The sequence below is a fragment of the Sinocyclocheilus grahami genome, unplaced genomic scaffold (genome assembly GCF_001515645.1).
Source record: "Sinocyclocheilus grahami isolate Dianchi unplaced genomic scaffold, SAMN03320097.WGS_v1.1 scaffold890.1, whole genome shotgun sequence".
In the NCBI taxonomy this organism is placed as follows: Eukaryota; Metazoa; Chordata; class Actinopteri; order Cypriniformes; family Cyprinidae; genus Sinocyclocheilus; species Sinocyclocheilus grahami.
In genome coordinates, this window is record NW_015506069.1 from 72,190 (window position 1) to 89,018 (window position 16,829).

General features: G+C 39.4%; 1 protein-coding gene across 1 annotated transcript in view; it reads left to right on the plus strand.

The window, feature by feature from the left end:
* Window positions 1–1,053: 1,053 nt before the first annotated feature.
* Window positions 1,054–16,829, plus strand: part of LOC107563808 (zinc finger E-box-binding homeobox 1-like) — a 21,761-nt gene continuing 5,985 nt past the window's right edge. The window contains exons 1-7 of the mRNA XM_016248763.1: window positions 1,054–1,200; window positions 9,466–9,629; window positions 10,147–10,194; window positions 11,524–11,664; window positions 11,742–11,944; window positions 12,079–12,184; window positions 13,866–15,511. Coding sequence (XP_016104249.1) covers window positions 1,139–1,200; window positions 9,466–9,629; window positions 10,147–10,194; window positions 11,524–11,664; window positions 11,742–11,944; window positions 12,079–12,184; window positions 13,866–15,511 — 2,370 coding nt within the window. The 5' untranslated portion in view covers window positions 1,054–1,138. The remainder of the gene's footprint in view (window positions 1,201–9,465; window positions 9,630–10,146; window positions 10,195–11,523; window positions 11,665–11,741; window positions 11,945–12,078; window positions 12,185–13,865; window positions 15,512–16,829) is intronic.

Here is a 16,829-nt window from a genome sequence, read left to right on the forward strand (position 1 = left end):
TTCTTCTCCTGCGTTCTACTGTACAGAGACGTGAATTTACACTGAACAAAATTATAAACGCAACACTTTTGTTTTTGTCCCCGTTTTTCATGAGCTGAACTCAAAGGTCTAAAACTTTTTCTATGTACACAAAAGGCCTATTTCTCTCAAATATTGTTCACAAATCTGTCTAAATCTGTGTTAGTGAGCACTTCTCCTTTGCCGAGATAATCCATCCACCTCACAGGTGTGGCATATCAAGATGCTGATTAGACAGCATGATTATTGCACAGGTGTTCCTTAGGCTGGCCACAATAAAAGACCACTCATACGCCCTATGGAAAAATCCTATTGGCTTTTTGTCGAGGGAACCAGTGTGATGCTAACAGCCGATCCGCCTACAAAGTGACGTCATAGTTCCCCCACTCTATTATATAATCTTTTAAAATGGTTTTATCACTTGAATGTTTTGCTGCCTGTCATATCATCCACATATTTTGAATAGTATTTGAGGGGGACCAGGTGGAATATTTTAAGAATCATCCGTTTAAAAAGATAGATTGTTCGACTCCTGATATAAATACTAGAAGAATATTTCTACAAACAATGACCTCACACGAGTTTTAATCTTTTAATCTGTTGATATCAGCGAGTGTGATATCAACAACCCCAGTATCTGTGCTTATGAAGGACAGAAAACTGTAATTCTGTGCATCGGACGTGTTGCACTTCTTTCATTAAGTGCACAGCACTGACGCTGACGCTGATATTTAACCGGCATTTAATAAAATAAACAAACTACGTCATCAACTTCCCAGCCTGCCGGGGGCGCTCGTGATATCACAATAAACCTATTCCCCAAATGTCCCTCTAAACTCTTTTTGTCCGCTTGCTCCTTATAATGTAATGAACGCTTATTACATATACTGAATGTTGCCCCAGATTTGAAGAAGTGGTTAGCTGCCCACAGGGGGTAGGGCGTCAGAGAAGAGGTGGTCTCACTGCATTAAAAGGTTATGTCGTAAAGCAGAATGTCGTAAACCAGGTGCGGAGAGGGGCCTGTTATGGGGAGGGGGTAACCGAGGGGGGAGAGGGGGCTCAATCCGCGAGGCAGCGTTCAGACCATAGACTGTAAAGGTTCAGGCACAGTGCAAAAATAATGGCGGATGGCCCCAGGTGCCAGCGCAGAAAACAGACACAGCCACGACGCAACAACGGTGAGTGCCACAGGCTAAAATCAGATCGCACACACAAGAACGGAAAGGCGGAAAAGTTGCTTTAAAATGCCTCCAGTTGTTTTTTTCATCTTTGGACTAGTTTAATGACGACTTATGAAGTTGTGTACTATGGGAACGGGAACGGGCTGGGCTGGGCTGTCCCAGTGTGCTGCACCGTTATACCTGAGTCTGTCCGGACCGTTATACGGAAGGACGCACGTCTCGTGCACCAGCTGCGTCAAACTACTTCGTTTTAAGACACAATTCAATATTTTAGAGTTTGCTTGATCAAAAACTTGTAACGTAGAGTCAATCAAATAGTGCGGCACACATTAAAAACTAGAGTATAGACACAATGTTAAAGCATAAACTTTTATTGCATTCAAATGACGTCTCAGTGGGATTCTTGACTGTTGTTGTGCATAACGCCGCGTCACAGTTCAATCAAAATCTAATAAAATACTTTAAAAAAAAAGTACAGTTCATCCCCAAAGTTATCATCATTTAACATGTTGTTTCAAACCTATATGTGTAGGAAATGTTCAGCACAATGACAGTCTCAGTAAGTTAACCATTTACTTTCACTGCAAAATATGCATTAAAAGTGAATGGTGAGGCAGCAAGTCCCTAATATAATTTGAGAATATTCATTTTTGGGTGAACTATCCCTTTAAGAGCGTCTAGTCCTGAATCCTAAAAGCGAGCCATCTTTAGCTGAATGTTATTTCTAGATATTAGTTAATTAATTAATAGCAAACAATACTTTGCTATATTATTAAACATTTTTTCTTTCTAATTAAATAGCTTTAGCCATTTCCCCATAAGAGGGAAAAGTGTTACAGTCTGCAAAGGAATTGCATACAAATTCATCGATGCTATCTTACACCAGACTTACTAAAGTAACGTTAATCTTAACTGCACATTGCTTTCATCCACTTCTTATCTAAACATCCACGTCTAACACTGAACAGATGCTGCCGACTTCTGGTTTGACGTTGCTTACTTGCTTTCGCTTTAAATAACCTTTCCGGTAATCCGGTAATATAGTCCGCCGTGCCGTTATGAGCACCTACTACCTTTTCCTGTGCGTGCGTGTGACAACGAGCGCGGATCCGCTCGCGACGTAACACGCTCAGGAGCCGTCAACGTGTTTACCTGAACGGTGAGGAGACAACGGAGCGAGCCAATGTCCTCCTTTACCGTTCATCACCCTCCTCGCGTGTCCAGAGCCGTGATTGCGCAGACGGTGGAAGGGAATCGGTGTGTGAAACGCGATCTGCCCGAGCGAAGCGCGAGAGAGGCGCCCAGCGCACGCTACGGCAAATGGCAACGTGTGCAGGTAACGTAACGTTAGAGAGAAGATGGTGTTTGATTGCAGACGTGCATGTCGTCCGCATCGCTCACAGTGATAACCGATTACCTTTTATTTGGCTTTCACTCACTATTGAGTGATATCTCGCTGTACGCTCGTTGCTAGAACGCAGGTTGTTTTTTTTTATGTCATTTTCGCGCAGGTGTCCAGTTTCAGCTGCCGTAAAGTGGTTGGGAACGAAAGAGAGCGCATAAGGTGGTTGTTAGTGGTGCTTTCCGTCGTATTACTGGTCAGAAGTCAAACAGGTCGTTTTGTCCGTAAGGTAACGTTATGTGTGTAATGGCGGAGTGACCGTTATTTGCTGCAGTGAGGGCGGGGCTGCTGCTCTCGCGCGTCGGAGACGAGCCAGGTAGGATAGGTGACGATGACGAAACACCTACATAGGTGCTTTCATTGGCATGTTTTAGTAAGCGTGTTATTTTAACATAGCATATAAACGCGATTTAAGCTGTTTTATGAAGATTCATCTTTTAAAGCACACGTTCTTTGTACGGAAACAAAGGTAGGATTCAGGTCTAGAGAGGCGCTGATTCATTGTGCCCGTCGTTACCGAGTGAATTCTCACAGTTTTGTCTCTGTTAAACATGTTGTGGTCTGTTTCGGATGTTTCGTGTGATATGACTTGGTTATTAAATATTATAAGAATACACAGCAAACAGGTTTTTTAGGCGCGGACGGATGTATTGTGTGATGAGCTGCTGGTGTGATGTAAGCACTAGGAGGAGCGGTGTTGCCAGATTGGATTGAAGCTCAGCCCAACTGCAGCGTAAAACCCGCCCATTTAAAAAAGAAATACCAGCCCAAAATGTGTAGTAACAAAAAAAATAATAAAATAATAATAATATATATATATATATACAAGGTCTGAATTTAATTTTGGAAAATGGGGGGTTTCTCATAAGGTGGCTCTTATGAGGGGGGTTTTGTAATTTGAGGGGAGAGTTAGGGTATTTCTTTAGACATTTTTAAACTACAATCATCTAACCTAAATGTTTCATCACCCAGTGTATTTGTGTTTTTCAATTTATAATGTTGTTGATAGTAACAAAAAAAAGAATACAATAATAATAATATATATATATATACAAGGTCTGAATTTCATTTTGGAAAATGGGGGGTTTCTCATAAGGTGGCTCTTATGAGGGGGGTTTTGTAATTTGAGGGGAGAGTTAGGGTATTTCTTTAGACATTTTTAAACTACAATCATCTAACCTAAATGTTTCATCACCCAGTGTATTTGTGTTTTTCAATTTATAATGTTGTTGATTCATATTTATATTGTGAGGAACATACTTAAAAGTTATTAAAAAGAACATTATTTGGTGTAATGCAATGTGTTTATGCGGTTTAAGGTTAAAAAACACATTATTTTCCACATATTGTACATTATTGTTTCTCCTCTGTGCCCCGCCTTTCTGAAACGCGTCGATTTTTACAAAGCTCATCGGTCTGAATGATGGTCTAAAACCCTGTCTGCATTTGTGATCGGAGAAACGGCAAACAGCAAGCGCTACTCTACACTGCTCAAAACTCGCGTTTGAATCATCAGTGGCAAATTCTTTAAATATAAAAAACGTACTTACAGTCTGTGAGTCAGAACAGCCGGCATTGTAATCTACTCTCCCAGGATCAGGAAACAGTCCTCCATAAAATGCGCTGCACACATCTGAATATTTGGGTTGAAGTGTTCTGGAACAGTGTGGTAAATACAACTTAACCACTGATTTGTAGTTGTGTCCTCTTTTGGAAGACCAAACAAAGTAGTTTTGCTTTCACAACGAAACACACAGCGTCTTCACGACATGGTGGCGGCAGCAACAATAAAGTTACGCCTTCTTTCTTTGCGTGAACATTTGGGTGGTGTTATGCAAATCTTCCCACATTGTGACATAGACATGTGGGGGCGTGTTTGAACTAAGTGTTTTAGGGGGGCGTGACAGAGTCTTAACTTTTACAAAGAATATCTCTTTGGGTTTGAGTCTTTGCAACTTTAGGGATCTTATCTTTTCACGAACAGCTTGTAACACTCCAAAGAGAAAGAAAAACTTGAAATCGCATCATATGACCCCTTTAAAAAGAACTTTGATTTCAAACTCTGAATTGAATTAATTTTAACTAAAAAAGACAAGTAAACTGTCAGTAATAAAATAAGAATAGATAAATGACAAGCAATGGCACAAACAAATACAATAACAAGATACAAATAAAATGAACTGTGCTTTAAGTTTTTCAGGTAGGTATAACAGTAATATTCAGGTACAGAAGTACCACAGAAACGGAATAATCTATTTCACTTTAAAATAACACTGGTTAGTCTTTAATGTATAAATAACTTTATATTCATTCCTCCTGCCGCTGGTTCTCGCGCTTGACATGTTCAAGAGACCTTAAGGTCTTAGGGCGTTACAGCACGAAAATGAGGTCACACGGTCCTTTCGAGACTCGTTTTCATTGGTTCAGTTGCTCAGCCTCATGTTTGTAAGAGAAGTGTCAGCACAAGTACTGTAGCATCAGTGTCATGTATGTTTGTGTGCTTCATGTGTTTATTATCAGTCCTGTAGATGTCAGTGAATGTTTGTAGGAAGCACATGGGATTACAAGTGTGTATTTTGCGTTTTACACTTTCATGCACATCTCAAGTGAGATACAGAAAGACACAAAATTGCAGTTTTTTTGTAACTCTGGTATTTTCCAAGGAAGACATTAAGGTTATGTTTTAAAAGGGGTCACTCTGTTTTTTCCCCCTTGCTCATTCTTCCTGACCCTCAGTCAACCTTTGACCTTTAAAGCCACACATGTTGACATTTATCATTTCTGTCAGTGAATGTCGTCACTGTCGTCTCACTAATGAGGACATAAATACATGAACAACATCTCCAGAACTGCTCTGAGAGTCACTTCGTGAGCATTTGACCGTTTCTATACCTGAGGACTCTTATTAACCAAAAGAGCTGGGAGAAACAGACATCTCAGGTGACCGCTGCTCCCAAGTTACTCTAAATTGATTATATATGTCCCAACATACACACACACACACTACATTACATGCCATAGACAGTGACTGTCATCTGTCCTTCTCTTTCTTTCTATATACTGTACACAAACATTAAAATATATTTATGCAGATGAGTGCATATGTTTGCATGAATTCCAAGATTTTTACATTTCACATTTTATTTGGTGATTAAATTCACTAAAAGAAAAAGAGTAAGCCATTTCACATAATAGATATTTATATTTATTCCATAGGACAATTGACAGAAATCATTATACGAGTATTAGTAGCTTTTTTCATTATCTGTCATACCTGAGGACTCTTATTAACCAAAAGAGCTGGGAGAAACAGACATCTCAGGTGACCGCTGCTCCCAAGTTACTCTAAATTGATTATATATGTCCGAACATACACACACACACACTACATTACATGCCATAGACAGTGACTGTCATCTGTCCTTCTCTTTCTTTCTATATACTGTACACAAACATTAAAATATATTTATGCAGATGAGTGCATATGTTTGCATGAATTCCAAGATTTTTACATTTCACATTTTATTTGGTGATTAAATTCACTAAAAGAAAAAGAGTTAAGCCATTTCACATAATATATATTTATATTTATTCCATAGGACAATTGACAGAAATCATTATACGAGTATTAGTAGCTTTTTTCATTATCTGTTGTTTGGGACAGATATACTGTATACATAATATCTTATGAGTTTCTGAAGGGTACTAAATTTCTGTACAAAAAAAAAAAAGGGTTTTATCTTGTGTGTGTGTGTGTGTGTGTATATATATATATATATATATATATACATTCTGAAAGAAGTTTATAAACTTAGGAGGCAAAAAGGGTATGCAAACTTATGCCCTCAACCACGTATAAACATACAAATGCTTGTATAAACATTAAAAAAAAAAAATCAAGATTATCTGGTATCAGTTGAAAACATACTGTTCAAATGTTAAAAATGTTGGACAAAATGGACAAACAAATGACACTTTGAGCTTCGGGCGCATGTCCAAACGATCAAATACACACAAAATATGTCCAAATGGCCGGCTTGGAGAGTATTTACTTAAACACAGTTTATGTCTTAAGTGGAGGAGAACAGTTGGGAGAAAATCCGATGTGTCAATATATTGTCTTAAAGTGACAGACTGGCGCTTGGGCCATCAAAATGCAAATCTGCTCTTAATCTGAATAACGTTATAGCTTTAATAAGCATTAATCTATCAATACATACACTGAAATCTATGCAGTGTTCATTTATTTGATTACTTTTAGATTTCTTTTGTAGGCTATTACTTACCTGAACAGTAATGTTAGTAGAACTTCATGGAAAAATGACAGTATTGTTTATTTCATTTCATTTGTATATTTGTTTTATTTTATTTGTCAGTTTGCTTTACTTTGTTTCTTTGTTCTTACTGTATCTTATGTTTAAAACATTAAAAATGCCTGCACACTGGTGCATTTACAAATTGATGTTTTATATTCATTTAATTAAATGTTTATTTTACATTTCAGAATATAAGGCAATGTTAATTCAGCTCTTAATTTGTCATATATATATATATATATATATATATATATAAAACAAAAAGTTCCGATAAGAATACAGTTAAAGTACCGAATCGATAAGCAGTATCGGTAAGAATAATCCCGTTAAAACCTTAACGATATCCATCCCTAGCTGTGAGTGATGTTATATAAATGCAGCATCATTCACTCATAATTACAAATTAAGCTTTTGCATCTCCTCGACAATAAAAGCAGCAACCAGTTTGTTGAGTTCAGTCGAACTAATTGTTTTACCTGGTGACGGTGAACTGAAATCAAGCTTTTGTTGTTTAGCTTGAGGCGGGGTGCAGGTATCATTCGGCTCTTTCTCGTCCAACTCTGTTGTGCTGTGCTTTGCATGCAGATGTTTTTTTAAATTTGAAGTGGTGTTTTTTGCAGTTGACAAGAGTTTTTCACCTACACATAATCTACATTTAACGACAATCCCCTTCTCCCTTTCTTCGACGAGTTCAAAATAATTAGAATACTTCTATCGCAGAAATGTAAAGCTCTGACCAGCCATCTCCGTTTCTGACTATGTCTGTTCCCACGCACGCATTGAGTGCGTGATTCTACGTGATTACGTTCATTTTAATTAAGTAATTTTTTTTTAAAAAGCAAATTAATTAAACTGAAAAAAGTAACTCGCGTTACTTTTTTTTTAAAAGTAACTCGAATATTCATGTGTAAATTTATAAAGTAATGCGTTACTTTACTAGTTACTTCAGAAAAGTAATATTATTACGTAACGCACGTTACTTGTAACGCGTTACCCCCAACACTGGTGGGGACATAATTACGGATTATAATAGGGATGTGCGTGACGACTAATTTGAGTGTCGTTTAAACTAAAGTTTTGCATCCGACTAGTCTAAAAGCAAGAAACCCCCAAAAGATGGTAAGAAAAAGAAAAACCTCTGTGCGTGCGTGTAGCATATATAATAGCCTATATTTGAAATACTTAATCTATGAATCACACGGTCAAATCCCTCAACGAATTCCGCTTGCCGCACACTTGCCTCGCGTTATCATCATTTCATTTTAGGCGGTCGTTAAAAAGAGAAAAAAGAAGAGCACACACTCAACGTCGACAAAAGCATAGCTTATTCAAATCAGCTGGGGAAATGCAGAACAATGGAACATCAATCAATAGCCTGACAGAATTCTTAATCTTCATATAACGTTAGCCAACATATTAAAACACAAGTCAAAAACAATAGGAAGGTTTATCAAGAAATAGCATTAAAACGTAGGCGTGGTTGACTCTTAAATTTTATAAAGAATATCTCTTTGGATTTGAGACTTTAGTCTTTGCAACTTTACAGATCTTCTTTATGCACCAAGAGCTTGTAACACTCCAAAGAGAAAGGAAAAATTTAAATCGCATCATATGACCCCTTTAAGTGTCACATGATCCTTCAGTAATCATTCTAATATGCTGATTTGCTGCTCAAGAAACATTCTTTATTCTTTTCAATGTTGAAAACAGTTGTGTTAATAATTTTGAGGAAACTGACTGAATAGAAAGTTCAAACAAATTGCTTATAGACACAGATGTCTTGGGCCATTGTCTTGTATCTTGTTTAAAAAAATTAAAAGGTTCATGCTCTTCTAAGCAAACTATGCGCTCAGTGCTTTATTTGTGTTTTCAGTTGCTTATCTTTCAGAATATCAGGTGTTCCTATTTTAAACTGTATTCTCTTGCGTGAAGTCAGAGTTTCTGTGCGTGTGTGTGCATATGGTGGCAGGTGCACTCTATAACAAGCCAAATCACCTCATCCCAGGAAATGTCACATAAAATTGAGGTTGCCATGGTGACCTAATTATGTTGATTATGAGGTCACACTGAAACGGTTCTACCTGCCAGCACTGTCTGCCGCTCAGGTGCTGCACTATAAACACATCCAAAGAGGCAGCACGGTCCTTTACCGTGCACCCAAAAATAAAAACTTCTTGTCATCATTTACTCACCCTCATGTCATTCCAAAACCTGAAAGACTTCCATTCTGTGGAACACAAAAGATGTTCTGAAGAATGTTCACCCTGCTTGTTTCCAAACAGTCAAAAAGTGAAAGTATAAGGATTTCAGAAACAGTCAGGCTCCAAAAGAGACACAAAAAGCAGTGTATAACTCATGCGCTTCTGATACAGTAGCTTTGTGTGAAGAACAGACAGAAATTTAGCAGTAATGGAAAATGTTTTCGTGAATTAAGTACTTTATAAAACTATGAAATGTACCTGTTTTCTTGACCGTGAAACTTCAAGCAGTCTAGGAAGCATCAGTCTTGATCATAATTTTTTCATTCAGAGACAACAGGTCCTTTCAGTGTGACTGGAACAATGAATGAAATTAAATTAACCTCAGATTCAGACGATGAAGACAAACTGCACATTGTAGAGGAGGACAGTATTGCTGACGATCCTGACCAAAAGTCCTCAGTATTTCAGCTCAAAGCAGCACGGCAGCTCTCTGACACATGCACACAGGACGGTGAGTAAAACAATAAGAGATTATTAACTTAATGCATTTAATGTAATTATTTTGGTTAGTTCTGAGCAGAAACTGTAAAGCTCTGTTATGAACCATGTAAACATTTGTGTAATAAAGTTGCAAGAATAAGAGTGACTAATGTTTTATATATAACATCTTATCACAGCATGGCTTTTGTGGTGCAGAGTCTATTCCCCTCATAAGAGTGTGGGATTGAGGCAAGAAGTGGCGTTTCTGAAAGTTTATTGTAAAAAATTATTTGGTTTCATGATCAGAACAAACTAGTAATGTTAACTGTTTACTAGCATTAAAAATACTCTGAAACAATTGAAAAGGATTTACATTTTATGTTCTGCAAAAAAACATTTTTTTCCGGTTCGGTTGTTTCTAATCCCCGCAAACAATGATTGAACAACAGTTGGAGCAAAATTTAAAACAAAAATTAATGTCATAAATCCTATTTTAATAATAAATTGATTTTATCAAAACTTTGAGGTAAAAAAATGTTTTTCAACAGATGGCAGCCTGGGGCCAGATGCTTTAATACAAGAAATAAGGGTCAAAGGTCAGTTTAGTGCAACACAGTCACAGAATTCTTATGGATTTTTAAATTTTTTTTAATTTAGTTCTTAGGCTTTTGCCAGTATAAAGGCTGGAATACACTACATAAGTACAACATTGCACAAATCTTTGCCCCAATATGCAGTCTGGGGGGAATCAATGCTAGAAACAACAGATTTGGGCAATCCAAGTTGACAGATTTCACAAAAATGCGTAGTGTGTAATGGGCATGAGATTTTTTAGCTTCAGAATTTTTCATCCAGTCAGAAGATATCAAATGTGTTTGATGTTTTGAGATGATTTTAGATCACATATTGTTGAGCACAAAATGTTTCTGCTTGAGTTTGTTGTGTCTGGAATGACTTGAAAGTCTAGTGTTTCTTCCTCAGTCTTTTAGTGTATGATGCCCAGTTTTTCCTCTGTAACTATTTACAAAGTCGGCATGTGCATGTACTATATTCCACCTTAAGACAGTGCATTCAGACACGGAGCAGAAAACAACAGGGAGTTTTAGATGTAACATAAGTTTTCAGTTTCACTCAAGTTGCTGAGAACTGGGGAAGGCTTGGCTTCTTAATCTACTTAGGCCTGCTTGTCATGGAAAGTCAAAGAGCTTGGAATTACTTTAGTAAAGGGAAAAATTGTTGAACTGACATGTCTGTGAGAGTGTGTTAGTGTAGGATGGCTGGATCAGGTGACTGTGAGCTCATTCCTCTCTCAGGTCGTTATTCATCTGTAATGCGTCACCTGGTCCTTATGGGCCATACTGGCCCACTTCCCGGTCTAACATAATTACACTGTAGTTTTATAAGACTGCTACATTACCATCCAACCCACAAATTCAGTGTCTGTGTGTAGGTTAATCTGTTTCGATTAAACCCAATTTGCGTTTCACTGAACGAAGATGCAGTCAAGTTGTTTTTTGTATATCAGTACGTGTATGTTTCAACCCAAAAGGCAAATGGGTTGGATAGGCAACAGCGAAAAAACATGTTGTGATAATCTTTTATCAATTTTTTAGTTGTCTGTACTCTCTGACTTCAGCTTCTTTCCTAACCAGACAAGTAACCTGACTTGAATATTATATCACCACTGTGGGCAGATTTGGAGAAAAAAAGTGAGAAGCAGATTGCCTCCTTCAACATGACTTTCCACTGTAGGCCATTCAGTCATTGAATGAATCTATTCTAAGAGAGTTGGAAGCTGTTTTAAAGACAAATGGTGGTAAACACCTTAATAAAGAAGTATTGCTTATTTCCCAGGTGTTCACATTATTTTGACCAACACCTGTATTTCATGCATGTGTTCTAATTTGCCTGTGTGTGTTTGAAAGAGGAGTGTGTCACTGATGAGGAAGATGGTGCTGATGATGAACTGGCCAGTGAGGAAAAGCAGACAGAAACAGAGCATATTTACTCAGACGCCCCAGAGGAGCATCAGAGAACGCCAGAGCGAGGGGTTCACGATGAGAATGGTAGCCACCAAGTTTTTTGTCTTTCCTTTAGTTGCTTTTTTGGCTACAGTTTATTGAATTATGCATCTGTCTGTCAGGTACTCCTGACACATTCTCGCAGCTGCACACCTGTCCGCACTGTTCCCGCAGTTACAAGCGCCACACGTCGCTGAAGGATCACATTAAACTACGCCATGAAAAGAGCGAGGACAACTACTGCTGCTCCCTCTGTAGCTACACCTTCACATACCGCACGCAGCTCGTCCGTCACATGACCGCACACAGACACATCCGGGAGCAGGTACAGCGCTGCACTCACACCTTCACGATGTTCACACCTCTGTGGAGGAAATCACACAGAGCTTTTGTTCACAGTCACATGTTGACTCAAACGCTTTCAAACAATTGCCTTTTCCTGTCTCTCTCTTTTCTCAGCGGACTATTTCTCAGTCAGGCGGAAACAGAAAGTTCAAGTGTACAGAATGCTCCAAGGCCTTCAAATACAAACATCACCTGAAGGAGCACCTACGCATACACAGTGGTCAGTGAAGTACAGAAATTATTCTGGCAGTGGATGTAACTCTAGTTTAACGTCTTTGTAAACTCAGAATGAAAATTCTGTCATCATTTACTCACCTTCAAGTTGTTCCAAACCTGTATGAATGTCTCTCTTCTACTGAAAACAAAGATGATATTTTGAAAAATGTCTGTCCCCATTGACTTCCATAGTCTTTTTTCCATACTATGGAAGTCAAGGGGACCAACAACTGTTTGGTTACCAACAACCTTCTAAATATTTTCTTTCATGTTCAGCAGAAGAAATCAACTGAGACAGGTTTGGAACAACTTGAAGTTGAGTAAATGATGACAGGATTTTGCTCTTTTAACCTTGTTAAATCGCTTGTAACCCTAGATTATAAAACCCTGCATCACAGAAGGGTTAGCCCTGCATTTTGCTAAGTTTATGCAGTAAACAAGAATTGTTAAGCAACACCACCAATCATGAACTGAACAATACTGAACTCTTTAAATATTCATGAGCTTCGTACAGTCGCAGACACCTTCACGCTGTGTTTCATTTCAGTGTCTGAGGGAAACACCAGGAAATGGCAATAGTAAATATGTTTTCTGGAGTGCAGAGACAGTATTACTTTTTTAGTATGTTTTGAAAAACTAAAGAAAAAATTGAAAATTGCAACTTAAAATTGCAATTGTGAGATATACTATTTCCTTAAGCTTCTATAATAACCTTTATTTTTACAAATGTACAGTGTGAAATTACGAAACGTAGACTACGCAAAATTATTATTATAGTAAGAATATTTATAGCATTTATAGCATAAAAAAGATCTGCAAAGTTACAAAGTTCAAAGTTCACTTCAAAAGGAGTTATTTTATTTAACAGAAATCACTTTTCAAAAACTACAACGAACGACTCGTTTGGACTACAACATATTTTCCGGGATTTGTGATATCACAAATATTGATGAATGGGACGAGATCTGGTTGAGCTACACTAGAGAAGGCAACGAGGGTTATCACTATGTCGGAGACACGCTAGCTTTCCCAAGGAAGACGAACTTAGAGTGGTTACAATCATCCGGGTTTAAATCGCGCTCAAATTGATTTGATATTGACGCAATATTTACACTGAAATTCACAGGCAGCTATGGTAAGGGGCATGACATTTCCCGACCAGGTGCCGAGTGCTGCCAATCACAACACACACTGGCCCAGCTAACCAATCACAGCACATTTCGTATTTTAGAAGACGGGCCTTCATTTGATACAGGAACTATTTGAGCTGTTCATGCCAGACTGGGGAGAGAGGTGCTGTAATAACAGGGACGCGGGAAGTAGAGGTGCTGTGGGGGCTGCAGCACCCCCTGTTTTCACATGGTTGCAAATGCAACGCCAAGTTTGTTCATTTAAATGTATTCAGTTTTAGCATTTAATAATTTATTTGTAATGATCTCTGAAATGTAAATTGTAAGTGGGCTATAATAAACCCATGCTTATCTTTATAAACATGATTAATTTTACTTGTGATGTTTTCTATATGAAAGTGAAAAAGTGAAAGTGTAAATATCTGACACATTTGATCCATTCAATGCAACCTTAACTGAATAAAAGTATTAATTTCTTTCAAAAATCAACTGACCCCAAAATTGTGAACTACATATACTTAGAAGTTATAAGCTTCTGTCTCTCTGTTTATCCAGGTGAGAAGCCGTATGAGTGCTCTAATTGTCGGAAGCGTTTCTCACACTCGGGGTCCTACAGCTCTCACATCAGCAGTAAGAAGTGTGCGAGCGTGACCCCTGCGGTCAACGGCCTGCCTCGCACACCTGGAGTGAAAACAGCTCTTACCGTTTCTCGCCCCACACACATCCTTCTGAGGGAGAAGGTGGACATTACCAACAAACCTCTGCAAGAGCAGCTCCCCCTGAAACAGATCAAACAGGAGCCTATCGAACAGCAACCCAAACCTGCGCCAGCAACACCTACGATAGCCGCTGCCACTACCAATGGAGTCGTGGCTCCGCAAGGTGTCATCCAAACATTGTTCCTCCCCACTGTCGGGCTTGTCCAGCCAATCAGCATCAACCTAAGTGACTTACAAAATGCGCTAAATGCAGCGATGGACAGTAATGTCATTAGACAGGTATTGACTAGCACCAATACAAACAGAACGAGCGCTAAAATCGTAGGTCAAGTGCCAGCGCAGGCGCAAGCTGTCGTGTTGCAGCCGCAGCAGCCGCAGCAGGCGCAGCCACATGTGATCTCCGCCATCTCTTTGCCAGTTGTGGGACGAGACGGAAATGCCAAAATTATCATCAACTACAACCCCCAGCTGGACTCACAACTCAAGGCAGTAAAAGTGAACACAACGCAGCCCACAGCGACACAAACCAGTATAGCGCAAGCAAAATCTACAGCGTCCAATGTCACACAGCCAAACGTGGTGCAGCTTCAGTCGGTACAGTCCAACTCGACTGAAACACAAACATCAGGGACACCGAAACCTACACAGGTAAACATCATTAAACCAGTCCAAACCGGAAACCTCAGCAAACTGCCATCTATCATCAAGATAACGCCTGCGCAGGCCGCCAGGTTAGTTCAAGCTCGGGCGGCACAACCAAAGCTCACCCAGCAAACTTTACTGCTGGTGAGAAGGGCAGATGGGACACAGAGCCTCGTGGTTCGACAAATACCTGTCACCAGTTCCAACACACAGAGCACCGAGACTAAATCAACCCCAGAGAAGACTACAAACACTCCTCCAGCAGAGAAGAAAGAGACAACTGAAAATACTGGTTCGATGGAGGATAAATGTGAAAAACAAAACCTGACTGCACCACCAAAAATCATAATCAAAACCGAACCGGCCTCTCCATCCGAGATCGAGCCCGAAATGCTGAGTGAAGACGACAATGAGATGCAAACAGATGAAAATAAAGGAGGGAAACAAACAACAGCGACAACTGAGCCAGTGGCACACTCTGGAACGGTTCACAGCGGCGTCACCTGTGGAGATAACTTCCATAACTACGCGACGTGTCTGCTTTGCGACAGCTCCTCGAGCAAACGTAAGCCTTCGGACTGTCAAGACAGTGATGCCAAAGGGTCGCCCACAACTATCTCTCTCTCCTCTCTACTGGATAAGGATAAGAGTGGAGCAGCGGAACGCCTCCTTCCTCTTCTGAAGGCCTACAGTCAGAACCCAGATCCTAGCGAGGAGCAGCTCTCTCAGGTGGCCAAGACAGTCAAGTTACCTCTTGAGGCGGTCAGCAAGTGGTACCAGAAGATGCGCTCCAAGAAGATATTGCTCCAGGCTGCAGGCAACCTGAAAAACAACCAAGAGGTAAGTACAAAACATTTTATATAATGGTAAAATAGGGCCGTCACAATTCTGAATTTTGTCTTTTCTGACAATAAGTACTAATCATTGCATAATTAAGTAAAAGCTTAACACAGATACACCTTAAAAAGTAATTTATTCCTATCTAACGTGGATTCATGATAAAATGTTAGGATTTTTTGGAAGCTGTTAGGACTTTCTTTAAAGCTCTGAAACGTTATGACAAATTTTTTAATGCAAAAAAATATTTACAAATAAAGATATATACTGTGTACACACAACCATTCAAATTGTTTTTAATTAATTTATTTTTTTTAAAGGGGTCGTATGATGCGATTTCAAATTTTCCTTTCTCTTTGGAGTGTTACAAGCTCTTGGTGCATAAAGAAGATCTGTAAAGTTGCAAAGACTAAAGTCTCAAATCCAAAGAGATATTCTTTATAAAAGTTCAGAGTCAGCCACACCTACCTAAAATGGCTCGTTCTAACACGCCCCCACATATCTACCTCACTACGTGGGAAGATTTGCATAACGCTGCCCAAATGTTCACGCAAAGAAAGAAGGCGTAACTTTTAATCTCACTGTAGTTTTGATGACGCTAAAGCCATGTTGTGAAGACGCTGTGTGCTTCGTTGTGAAAGCGAAACTACTTTGTTTGGTCTTCCAAAAGAGGACGATATCCGCTTCGTCGTGCCTAGAGCTGATCTGTGCTGGTCGCTGAGGGAATACATCAACTTTCACCGTGGACGAAGCGGAATCTAGTGACGGAATCAGTCACATGTGGTTGCCGCTCATTCGTCGGATCCGCTGGGCGCACTGTTCTCGACCCCGCCACAGCGCACGCTAAGCCAGGGCTTCCCCTCACGCTAGGCCGCTGTGTTTTTCGTTGTGAAAGCGAAACTACTTTGTTTGGTCTTCCAAAAGAGGACACGACTACAAATCAGTGGTTAAGTTGTATTAACAACACTGTTCCAGAACAGTTTAACCCAAATATCCAGATGTGTGCAGCGCATTTTATGGAGGACCGTTTACTGATCCTGGGAGCCGGCAGTTCTGACTCACTTAAGTACGTTTTCATTTAAAGGATTTGCCACTGATGATTCAAACGCGAGTTTTGGGCAGTAGAGTAGCACTTGTTGTTTGTCATTTCTCTGATCACAAATGCAGACAGAGTTTTATGTTTACACGGCGCGATGCAGTGCAACGCAACGTGTAAAAAGACAGTATAAGTCATTATAATCAGTAATTATGTCCCCACTGGATGCAACAAATGCCTCGTTTATAATGGGTTTTAATGTTTTTGTCTCGTCGCTCCAGCCGG